The sequence below is a fragment of the Ascidiella aspersa genome, chromosome 1, assembly GCF_963924565.1.
Source record: "Ascidiella aspersa chromosome 1, kaAscAspe10.2, whole genome shotgun sequence".
Classification (NCBI taxonomy): Eukaryota; Metazoa; Chordata; class Ascidiacea; order Phlebobranchia; family Ascidiidae; genus Ascidiella; species Ascidiella aspersa.
In genome coordinates this window covers 37,096,318-37,108,098 of record NC_139447.1, presented here as the reverse complement: position 1 = coordinate 37,108,098, position 11,781 = coordinate 37,096,318, and the positions used below count along the sequence as shown (strand labels likewise).

Here is an 11,781-nt window from a genome sequence, read left to right as displayed (position 1 = left end):
AGCCCTATTTTTATGGCGTTCGTCAACTTGCACAAAGTAAGGCAATTATTTACCGATGTTTTTGTCTTGAAATTTAAACTGTTCTCCGTTTTTAATAAACTTTGATCTCCACTAACAACGATTTAGTCTTCAAAAATCAAATGCGTACTGTTTCAATATTACAACTTCTATGACTGAAAATTTTACATATAAAATGTAGCACTATAAATTTGCAGATAATAATAAATTTTATATTTGGTAGCGAAATATTTTGCGAATTCTGATTTATTTTAGTATTTTGTAATTGTTTTTTAATTTTAATAAATGATTCAAAATTTAAACGTTCTACCTTTAGACTGTTGGTCATTTGAAAAAAAGTATTATACCCTTTTGCATGTTCTCATGTGTCAAAGTTAATTGTTTTTAACATCGCCATTTTCGTCTGCAGAATTTTGCAAGTTTGTTTATGTTGGTCTCAGTTGAATTGTGTATTCGTTTCAAGGTGTTTTACGCCAACATGTGTGTTAAAAGTCTATAGAATATTTGTACAACACGACGTATTATGATGGATGACGATTATATGTGCGACAGTGATGTAGATTACGACTTGGTAAGTAAATTTACATTCTAAATTGCTCAAAATAAATTTAGCAGTAAAGTATGGCGCTAGTCTGAAATCCTACCACAACACACAGTATTTGGGTTAGGGTGCGGGTGGATCACGTATTATTATTAAATGATAAATATTCTAACCCGCACCCTAACACAAATATTGTGCGTTTATTTAATGATTACTTAAACGCTGTGGTAGGATTCTAAGCCAGCGCCCTTGTTTTACATTTGCAAGTAGGAAACAAATAAATATAATGACCAACCCAAACGCTAACTCGCACCCTAACCAAAATAATGTTAGTAATAGAAACCAACAGTCGGAAACATGGTAGGATTGTAGACCAGCGCCATAAAGTTTTCTTAACTATTGACCTTTTATGATGTTTTTATTAAAAAAACTTGTGTCCACAGGAATATTCTGAGGACGATAATTCCGAGCCAGATGTCGACCTTGAAAACCAGTATTACAATTCCAAAGCCTTAAAAGAAGATGACACTAATCGCGCCTTGGAAAGCTTTCAAAGAGTAAGTAGGCTATACTTTAAAAACGTTATTTTTACTTTAACTGCTAGAACCTTTACAAATATCTGTTTATAGTTGATTGTTTCACTAACAGTTCATGTTAAGTTTTTTTTTCATGTTTAATCTGTTAAAAAAAACTCTCTGGTGCACTTGCCATACTTTCACAGTTGTATATATGTAAAAAAAAAGTTGTTGGTTGTATTTGTGTAAATTTTGGTTGTATTTATGTAAAGGTATTAGAACTGGAGGAAGAAAGGGGAGAATGGGGTTTCAAAGCTCTGAAGCAAATGACAAAGATCAACTTTAAATTGGGAAAGCATGATGAGATGATGTCAAGATACAAGCAACTACTTACTTATATAAAGGTTTGGTCATTCTGCTATCTGTGGTAAATTTTTGACCATAAAACCAGTCTGCATTTCATGACACTTCACGCCAAGATCTTGGATGTATCGCCTAATTTTGAGGTGTACAGGTGTGCAAACATGTTTTCTGCACACCTGAGGTACAGAATCCTACCACATTTCAACCTTTCTTTAAATTTAAGTGGTCAATGTAGTTAGGTGTGCACCCAAATTTGTTAAATGTCGGGTGTGCACCTGCCCACCGAATAAATACTGGCCCTTAATGATTGTTAAAATGGCTACTGGTACTTCTTTTTGCTTTATAAAGCATGCATAACACGATCTGTGACAGAATTTTAGATTTAATGACCAGGTAATTGTCCTCAAGTTTAAAAAAATGTTAAAACATCTGTCTATGTTACATAATGCACAAACTTGTAAATTTATATTTAAATGTTTTTTATATTTTAGAGTGCTGTGACAAGAAACTACTCTGAGAAATCTATCAACTCAATCCTTGATTATATTTCAACTTCCAAGCAAATGGATCTTCTCCAGCATTTCTATGAGACCACATTGGAAGCCTTGAAAGGTCTGTTTAAACTTAAACTAATGGTTACCGACCTGTTCTCTTACTGCACCCTATATAAATAGTCGGCGGCACCCTTACCAACGTTTTTCCAGATTGTTGTTGTCACAGTAAAATAAATTGGGGTAGGAAAATATTCTGGATTTATCACACTCCAATTGTACACAAAAAAATTTTAGAAAGAAACCAACCAAAAGAGAAAAATACTCATATATTTAATGTAGTATTGTTGCCAAAAGTAATGTTGTGCCAAGTTATAATGCAAATAAGAGTTTAATAAATATAGGTAGATAAACTAAAATTTTATTTGGATTTTAATTTCATTTAGTTAAAATTTTGACTATATTTCAGGTATATACATAAAAAAGCATAAACAGTTTCCAACATAATATATGTTTGTTGTTTAAATTTCATTATGATTGCAGATGCTAAGAACGACCGGCTCTGGTTTAAGACGAACACAAAACTTGGAAAGCTTTATTTTGACCGACAGGAGTTCAATAAGCTGGCTAAAATATTACGCCAACTTCATCAGTCATGCCAGGTTGCTGTTTATATATGTATATATAATAAATGGCTGAATATTATTAACATGTGGAGGACAATATGGTATATTTATTTTTATATTGAAATAGTTTTTGCCATTGTTAATCAGTTAAAAAAATTATGCAATTTAGTGAGCTATTATATTGAATATTTTATACAATTCTTATAATATTTAAAATATTTTTTAACAATTCTTAGAAATTTGAAAATAATTTATACTGATACAATAGTGAAACATTTAAATGTGCGTTATCCTTGATTAAAAGGACGACTTCTGAGATCACAGATGTGTGTAAATGTTGCAGTGCCAAATTCAAAAGCTTATAAGTTTGTCATATAATTGCCCTAGTATTAGTTATACTATATAGATATTATTATTTAAAAAAGCAAAATCTTAAACACGTGGATGATAGAATGTTCCATTTTGCTATAGGGGTAATAGGTAACAAAGAGATTGCTTTTGCATTAGACTCAGGATGGTGGAGAAGACATGAAGAAGGGAACCCAGCTTCTTGAAGTTTATGCACTCGAAATCCAAATGTACACTGTGCAGAAAAACAACAAGAAACTAAAGAACGTCTACGAGCAATCTCTACACATAAAGTCGGCTATTCCACATCCTTTTACGATGGGTGTTATCCGAGGTACTGGGACATTGTAGGTCTTATATGCATCTCAGTAATATAAATAAAAGGAGACTTTGCAACTGAGTTTTGCTTGAGCTTGACTATTTTGAAGAGAATTTATCACCAAATAATGATATACTGAATCACACTAGTTCCAGTATTGCGCATAAAAATTCTATTTTATTTTTAAAATGAAATCTATGTTGGTTTATATGAAGTTATCCACTTAAAATTATTACTTTAATAAGTATTCACATTGCTGATTTTTATATATAAGAGTTTATTTATTTTCCAGAATGCGGGGGGAAAATGCATTTGCGGGAAGGAGAATATGACAAAGCACACACAGACTTTTTTGAAGCTTTCAAGGTAAAAAATCCCCCAAAAAATTAAAATCAAGTACAATATTTTGTTAAACAATTCCGTATATTGCAACAGAACAGATGGAAAATACATTTCAGTAATATAACGGCGCCTTTGCAAAGACTAATTCCGAAATCATGTAGAGCAAGTAAGACTAGGCTTGAAAAAATTAACTGTGGTAAGGTTCAAACTCACGACCTCGGCCTTACCAGGACCGTCTCTAAGGCTCAGTGAGAGCAGGTCGGTAAACATCATGATTTGCTTACTGTTCATAAAAAACAGGCTTTGTTTAGATTCGAACTCACAACCTCAGTCATACCAGGGCCGTTGCTTCTGAGCCAAGCATGCTCAGTGGAAAACAACCATAGCACTGTTGCCTGCTGAATTCTGTTTGTTCATAAAGCTTTATGTTAGGGGGTCTACAGTCTGGTTATTCCCATGTGGACTCCATGGATCAGTTACATTTCGGTAACCGCCCTTTTTGTTAAATATTTTGCTTGCTTAGAACTACGACGAGTCAGGCAGTCCACGCCGAACCACTTGTCTGAAGTACTTGGTTCTCGCCAACATGCTCATGAAGTCGGGGATCAATCCCTTCGACTCACAGGAAGCAAAACCTTACAAGAATGACCCGGACATTCTAGCCATGACCAACCTTGTCAGGTAATTATTCTATTTTGTTGAGCAATTACATTGTCAAGATAACCTTGGAAAAAATATATATTTAACTGCTTAACTCGCCTGGTTTGGTTTAATTATTGGAGGCTGTAGTCTACTGGTTGTCAAGTTTTTTGAACCATGCCCAGTTTCGTTTTTAAATTTTCACACCCCACCAGCTAATACCTCCAGGACTAACCTGCTTGCATACTTAAGAAACACTGTCCTCGTCATTAAACTTGTGCCAACAAAGTAGGTTTTAACGCCAAACCTATTTTAATAAATAAGTCTTAAGTTAGAAATTGCTGCGTTAAATCACAAATAACGGCTAAACTTCCTCAATTTGCCTATAGTATAGAACGAGTACTAAGATACTACTAGCATCGTGATTTATCCCTACTCTCCACTAGGGTTTAGAGTTCAACAGAAAAGCACTGATTTTTTTCTTTGCTTTATTTAGCGCCTACCAGAACAACGACATCGCTGAGTTCGAGTCGATTCTAGCAGCCAACCGGACCAACATAATGCAAGATCCCTTCATAAGGGAACACATAGAAGACCTTCTGCGCAACGTACGAACCCAAGTCCTCTGCAAGCTCATCACGCCTTACACGCAAATCAGGATTCCCTTCATATCTAAGGTGCAGATTCAAGTTGTGTTTAGGCAAATTGATTAACATATATTTGCGTAGATTATAGATATGTCGGTTAAGTGACAGCTTTTTTTGAAGCTTAAATTTGTCATAGACCACGGTTACATCTAAACCTGACGTCATAAATTTTGTTAAAGTTTAAAGTTAAAAGGTTTTTTTTTTTCAATCTTAAAGCTGTATTACAAATATGATATCGATTCGCAACAAGCAAAAAACGCATTTAAAAAATCGCTAAAGTTGCTGTTAAAACAATTTTTAAATGGGATAAGACACACTGGAAATATAATTCTCCACGGAGTGCAGGACAATTCCATTTACGTAGTTAAATTAGGAAAAAAAAGATTGAATGGAGGCAATAGCAAGGTGTTCCCCAGGATTCGCCCCTGGCCCTGGAGTGTTTAAGGTCGTGAGTTCGAATCTCACCTTGAGCTTTCTTTTCTAGCGGCCAAGGCGTTGCCTACACATAAATCCATAATAGCTAAGTAATTTCGATACTAATACTACGGTGTTTTACATAAAAAGTAAACAAACAAGCAGATTTAGAAAATGTTTCTATTCATTCCTTTACAGGAGTTGAATATTGATTCTGACGAAGTTGAAAATCTCCTAGTTTCATGCATCTTGGACGGGTAAGTTGAAAAAAATTAAACCGAGTACAAATGTTCTTTTAACTGTACCGAACCGATGTGCTAAAAATATTCTTTAGAATTAAAAATACCTGTATACATTTATCCTGGCCCAACTAAATGCACGTGTAATTTTATTTTTTTTACTGAAAATTTGCTCTGCAATACACGGTTAAAATGTGTCAAATAGGAAGATATCTCCTCGCCCTTACATGTAAAAACGACAATGACTTCAAATGGGAGAATATTCCTTAGACTTTCCTGTCTTTATTTAAGTCAGACATGTATATTTGTATATGGCTTTGATGAAGACAAGAAAGTCTAAAGAAGATTTTGTGTCAAACTGTCAACTCGATTTTTTGGCAGGACCATCAAGGGAAAAATCAACCAAATCGATCAAGTTCTAGTCATCGACCAGCATAACGCATCCAGGTCAACTCGCTATAGCGCATTGGACAAGTGGACAGAACAGCTATCGTCTCTTCACCAAGTCGTAGCCAATCGGCTCTACTAAGATATCAACGCTCAATCGTTAACTTTTCCATATAAGGTGGCCTAGTAAAAGCTCTTTCGTGGAAAATGCGAAACTTTTGCGGCTTTGGCTAGAAAGAACTCTCGTATTAGGTTGCAATGTGCCCTTAGAAAAACGCTTGGTAGAGCAACACAGCTTTTGCTTAAATTACCTAAAATCATAAAGTTCAACACACTTATACTTTTTAAGAAGTGGTCACCAAAATTTTTTATATAGGCCGGAACGATTAAAAATATCGCCAACCGAAAATATATCATTTTGTTTGTACCTAAATTGATTAAATTATTATTAATAAGCGTTTGGGAAGAAGCAATATACCGCGTGCCGTGGTCTAGTGACCCCTGCTTAAGGCAAATAACTACCTAAAATGGAAGAAACAGTAAAGAAGTGTTTTAAACTATTTCAGTCGGCACACTTAAACTATAACTAATGTGGATTCTCTCACATACTTGCATGTATGCGTGTTCGCAATAATGAAGGTCATTTCTGAAATTATCAAAGTTCCTGCTTCATAAGTTTTGAGAATACCTGCTATAGAGAGGCTTTGCTACATGGCTTTCAATCCACTTTCATGTGTAGTTTTGCCTTTTCACGAGTATCGTTCATTTCTCTCTTGGCTCGAATTGTTCAGTGATGTGAAACGTTGACGTTTTTGTTTTTTGGAAAGACTTCTCGTGATTTACCCGGTTGTTGCTTGTTGGGTGCTGCGTTATCTAACCTCCATTGCACTTAGTATAGCAGCAACCATTTCGGGAATTGTCATTGTTTGCGGCTTTGTCAAGCTTTGCCGAAAAAAATAAAAAAGACGAATTGAAAGTGTGTTGATTGTGATTGTTTGAGAAATATATTTGCGATAACATAATATTATGTCATGTAGTAGGGTTTCAAAATCATCAAAAATTACTGGTTTAAACATTAAAAAATGTCAGTTTGACGAATTCAACGTTGGTAAAAAACAACAATGATAATAAAATGTTGTATTTCATTAAAATTACACTTAGCCCGATCGCTTCATTAGAAGTAACCGTCCCCAGAAAACAGTTTTTTTTTAAAATAGAATTAAATAATTCTGCACAAAAATGCACACTTACAAAGTTTTCGTGGCTAATCAGCTACACTTTACAAAACCAGGAGTAAAACAAACACGTTTATATGTGATTGCTAATACAACCACGCTTAACTTTTTACTTATATATGTTCAATAAAGATGGATAATAACTCTTATTGTTTTCCAAAGTGTGTGGTCTTTTTGACCTTGATTCATCGTTTGGAAACAATATGGCGTCCATTAGTTATTAATATAATAATAATAGGTTGAACGAAATGTATTACATCAGAAAAAAATATTTCCTACATCAGATTTGTATATCATAGACATAGTGTATAGTTTCTGGATTTGCATTTTAATAAATGTGATATTTTATGAGCCCGTAAGTTACATTCTACCAGATTTTTAGTTGGTAATTGATCCGGGTAACACTAATTTACGGAATGATGAATGGTTGGAAAACGCTCACAGTATTATTATTAAATATAATAACACTTGTCCCACCTTAACCCAAATATTGTGCGTTGGTTTAATAATTGTTTTAACGGGGTAACACTTAAAGTAAGTAAGTAATGTTTATTTTTTAAATTAGTGAGCGTTCCGACCATTCATCATTCCGTAAATTAGTATTACCCATTGATCCTACAAAACAGAAAAATAGAGTGGTTCACAATTTCTTTGTAACAAAATTTATAGAACTTACAGCCTGAAAATCCTTTAGATAACGCAGCCATCAACCCCAAATAATAATATTTTCAATTCGAAATGGAAGAATTTTCTTTTTATTCTTAGCAGTAGCGTGGGTCAGCTTTGTGTATTATTTCGTCACAATGGTTACTTTCGAAATGACAGCTAAGACAAAACACGACTAGTTTCTGATGTTTAGTGATAGGTTTTTGCATTTATATGTAAAAAAGTCTTAATTATGGACGACGCACAAGCTAAGGATATCAATCTGGATGATTTTATAGAAGAAACAGAGGTTTTGTCAGATATTATTTGTAAAAAACAGGTTTGTAAGAATATTTTTTCATGGTCGTTAGCTTTATGTGACCTTGATACTGCCTATACCTCTTATAGTCTTATTCGTTTGCTTGCGGTGCTATGCGAGTTCTGTACATAAATAAGTATGCCAGGGGTTTCAAAAAGTGGATGCTTCATTGATTTAATTATTTTATTTTTACTTACTTTAAAATACAAGTCTAATGTATATTTTGAAGCCATCAGGTAACAATGGCATTCATAATTAAATCGAAAAGTAACAATAACTTGATTGTGATAAAATGTTAATAGAAAACGCTCCTTAACAAAGTGATTTTCGGTTTCTAAGTTTTGTACTTTATACCCTAAGTTTTTGTTTATATACTTTATTTTTTAAGCCGGATAGTTTAAAAATCGATTACTGAGCCCTGATTTTGACGATGAAGACTAAATGACATTTAAAAACGTTGGCCGTGCAAAAGCTTTTTCGCAAAAGTTTATTGCCGCGCTAATTGTAAAACATTTCAGCGTACTTTGCTTTTTCAGATGGACCTTGTGAACCTCTTAATAGAGGCAAAAGAAGTCGAATTCATGACAGTTTATAAGGCAACGGAACCGGGTCTTTTCCAAGGCGTTCATAACATGGGAAATAAACTACAGGCAACAGCTGTCGACCTAAAATCGCAGCAGGCAGCGTTTGAGAAGGAGCTTTTTCAGCAAGTGGAAGCCCTACCAATGGAGGATCTGGAAATCGTTTGCGACCAATTGGAACAAGAAGTAAATGTAGAAAGTGAAGTGACCGAAATTTGAACAACTATACGTAGTTACTAGAACAAAAATTTCGTTTTTTTAATTGGTTGTCAATTGGCGTAAATTGGAGAGCCTAATGGTAGTGGCTTTTGAACTCTCCAGTAGCTTGATGTATTTTGCAGATCCCCTGTTTTCAAATGTATGCCCTATGATCAATTAATATATCAACGTAAAGATGACCGAATAACTTCAGGTGTCCACCAATAAAAATACAGAGTTAAATCTCCTGTTATTTTTTTCCGTTAAGCAAAGCAGTCAAACATGGCATGTCACACTTTTGTCAAAATTACCCGAAGAACGTGTTATTCACCCGTACAGAAAGCAGACTTGGACAACTAGATAATTCTAGTTTTTTAATTCAAAGAATTAGAGCAAAATGCGGCTAATTCTAATCTAATTTGTGGATTGCTTGTGTGCTATAATTCTAGTTCTAATCTAATTCGGATTTTACCAAAAATCCTACTTTGTCCAACGACATTTTTAGTCTCTTTAGTGAAAACAAAAAAAACAAACAAAAAATTTGAATTCAAACTCTTTGGTTTAAACGTAATTTTCACAAACTAACAATCATATGCTATGCTAAAATGCTTAAAAATTAGCACACACATAATTGACATGCACATTCCTATTAACATACTTCTCGATTTAAATGTAATTGATTGTGAATAATAAAATGTAATTTTAGTTTAAATTCTAGTTCAAATTCGTTTTTTTAAGAATTCGGTAATTCTAACTCTAATCTAATTTGAGAAAACTCAAAATAATCTAATTCGAATTCTAATCTAATTTGGAAAAACTGAAATGCTTTAATTTTAATTCTAATCTAATTTTAAAAAGCTAAAATAAATCTAGTTGTCCAAGTATGACAGAAAGACTACGTAACACCGGAGTAAAGCGCATACTTTTATGGCTTTTAAAATTGTACGTTTTAGTAACCTTTGTACAGATTTCTTGTGAAAAATAACTTGGCGCCACATAATTAATTATATTATTATAACAAACGAAGAGTAACCGAATGATTTACAAGTGTCCAATAAAAAATCAAACATGGCATGTCATAATTTTGGTTAAAATTAACCTGATAACGTGTGATTTACCCACAGATCAGAAACACAGACGTAAAGCACAACCTTTTCGGCGTTTAAGAAACGACATTTTAAAAGCTGCATCAGAATTTGTATCTCGGTTATTTTTAAAAACACTTAACAATCTTCCTGTAGATATTTCAAGGTTAATATTTCGGAAGCTACAAGGTTCGTTCTGCGATATGCGATCTTTCACAATGCAACAGGATTGCTTTTAAAGCACTTAAATGCGAATTGTAGCCCTCAAACAGCAATAAAACTCCAAGGTGCCATTTGCGAATTTTATTACGGTACACGCAAAACAAAAATAGTCGCAGAGAGAGAAAAAAAGATAGAACGGAGGGTCGCATTTATTTTCGTGCGCGGTTTTCAAAGGTGTAATGGTCGGAAAAATAAAACGGTTCTGCGCGCCAAAAGAACGCAGGAAAGGGGCCCCGGCAATAAAAGTAGTGAATAAATACAACAGAAAACTGTTTTTACATGTGACGCGCAAAAACGCAAGGGAAAAATCGACGAAAAAATCAGCGGCGAACGAAAAAGGGGGTTAATGCGATCGAAAACAAAGGGGTTTCCTGAATCTTTTAACGGGGCCGCAATTTGTGGTGCGAGATTGCTAAATCGACCTCGCGAGCACAGAAATAACAACAAAAAATCGCTACCAAAATGATTAGTACCTTTCAATCTCAGGCCCTTAAAATTACAACAAAAAATCCTTATCGGAAAAATGGTTTTGGCTCCTAATACACCATCAAGGAGCAAACAATTGAAACGGCGCAATGATAAACGTCAAAGTGAGAAACCGGTTGTAGATGACATATTCCGTTTACGTCGACGTGGTCCTGGTATAGTTTCTTTCTTGGTAGAGTTACATAACTTCGTAGACTGTTGCTTTTTTGTCGCCAGAGCCGGTTACAATGTAGCGGTCGTCCAGTGAAATATCACAGCTGAGAACCGACGACGATTCCTTGTACTGTTTAAATATAGAAACAAGGTTTGGATGGTGAGCATAATATTGCTATTACAAACTTTTAGAATAAGAAGGCTTAAAAATCATCATTGAAAAATCTCTTCTTAGACTTAAAAAAGTCCCTTTCATATTTTAACGACGCCAATGACTTGACTTGGGTTTGGGTAACTACTAATAACTTGGACATGGCTTTAACTTTGTAATTGTTGAAGATGATTAAATGACTTGACTGGGTAATCGATTTTTACAACACTGTTTGTTCACAACCCTGTATGTTGGTTCAGGTTTAACTGAAATTTCAAGTTTACTGGTTGTAAATTTAAATTCAGTTAATCTATTATCACAAGCAAAACGTTTCCAGTATCTGCTTCGCACATATTTTTTTGTTGAGAAAAAACAAAAGCTCTAAACTGACGTAGATTTAGCTGTACATAAGATCTTAGAAGGCCGTGTAGGTTTAATTGTACATAAAAATGGCCTTAAAATTCGTTTCAGCGACCTATAAATACAGCATTTGTAGCAACAAAATATCCCCAATAAAACGACGTAAAAAGCATTTATAAAAAGGCTCTTCAAAACCACTAAAACGGGTCCAAAAAACAACAAATTCCTCGTACCTGAAAGATACTTGCCCCGTAAGGCGTGCGCCACGAGTTGAGCATGTTGTCCTTGCCGGTGCTGACAAACCACTTGCCGCAGTGGGCGAACTTGAGCGAGAGGACGCAGCTCTCGTGCAAATGGAGCTGGTACTTGTCGGGCTTGCTGTCGTGCAGAACCTCAATCGTGCTGTTCTCCATGCTAAAAAACACAAGTCAGGGATGAATAAAGATGCCATTTTTTT

General features: G+C 34.5%; 2 protein-coding genes across 2 annotated transcripts in view; one reads left to right on the top strand and one right to left on the bottom strand.

The window, feature by feature from the left end:
- Positions 1–421: 421 nt before the first annotated feature.
- On the top strand, positions 422–6,838 carry LOC146170346 (COP9 signalosome complex subunit 2-like). The gene is made up of 11 exons (XM_083392509.1): positions 422–589; positions 1,003–1,116; positions 1,347–1,478; positions 1,929–2,049; positions 2,472–2,590; positions 3,062–3,236; positions 3,514–3,587; positions 4,087–4,244; positions 4,699–4,879; positions 5,462–5,520; positions 5,884–6,838. The coding sequence occupies exons 1-11, from the start codon at positions 542–544 to the stop codon at positions 6,029–6,031; spliced, it is 1,329 nt and encodes a 442-aa protein (XP_083248635.1). The 5' UTR covers positions 422–541; the 3' UTR covers positions 6,032–6,838.
- A 3,463-nt stretch (positions 6,839–10,301) lies between these two features.
- The window catches only part of LOC146170345 (transducin-like enhancer protein 4), a 53,693-nt gene continuing 52,213 nt past the window's right edge, over positions 10,302–11,781 (bottom strand). Inside the window, 2 exon segments of the mRNA XM_083389215.1 lie at positions 10,302–10,943; positions 11,558–11,738. Of these exon segments, the coding sequence (XP_083245341.1) occupies positions 10,839–10,943; positions 11,558–11,738 (286 nt within the window). The 3' untranslated portion in view covers positions 10,302–10,838.

Coding starts and splice junctions, on each gene's coding strand:
- LOC146170346 (XM_083392509.1), top strand. CDS start 542: ATGATGGATGACGATTATATGTGCGACAGTGATGTAGATTACGACTTG. Junction 590..1,002: donor GTGATGTAGATTACGACTTG/GTAAGTAAATTT, acceptor TTGTGTCCACAG/GAATATTCTGAGGACGATAA. Junction 1,117..1,346: donor CCTTGGAAAGCTTTCAAAGA/GTAAGTAGGCTA, acceptor ATTTATGTAAAG/GTATTAGAACTGGAGGAAGA.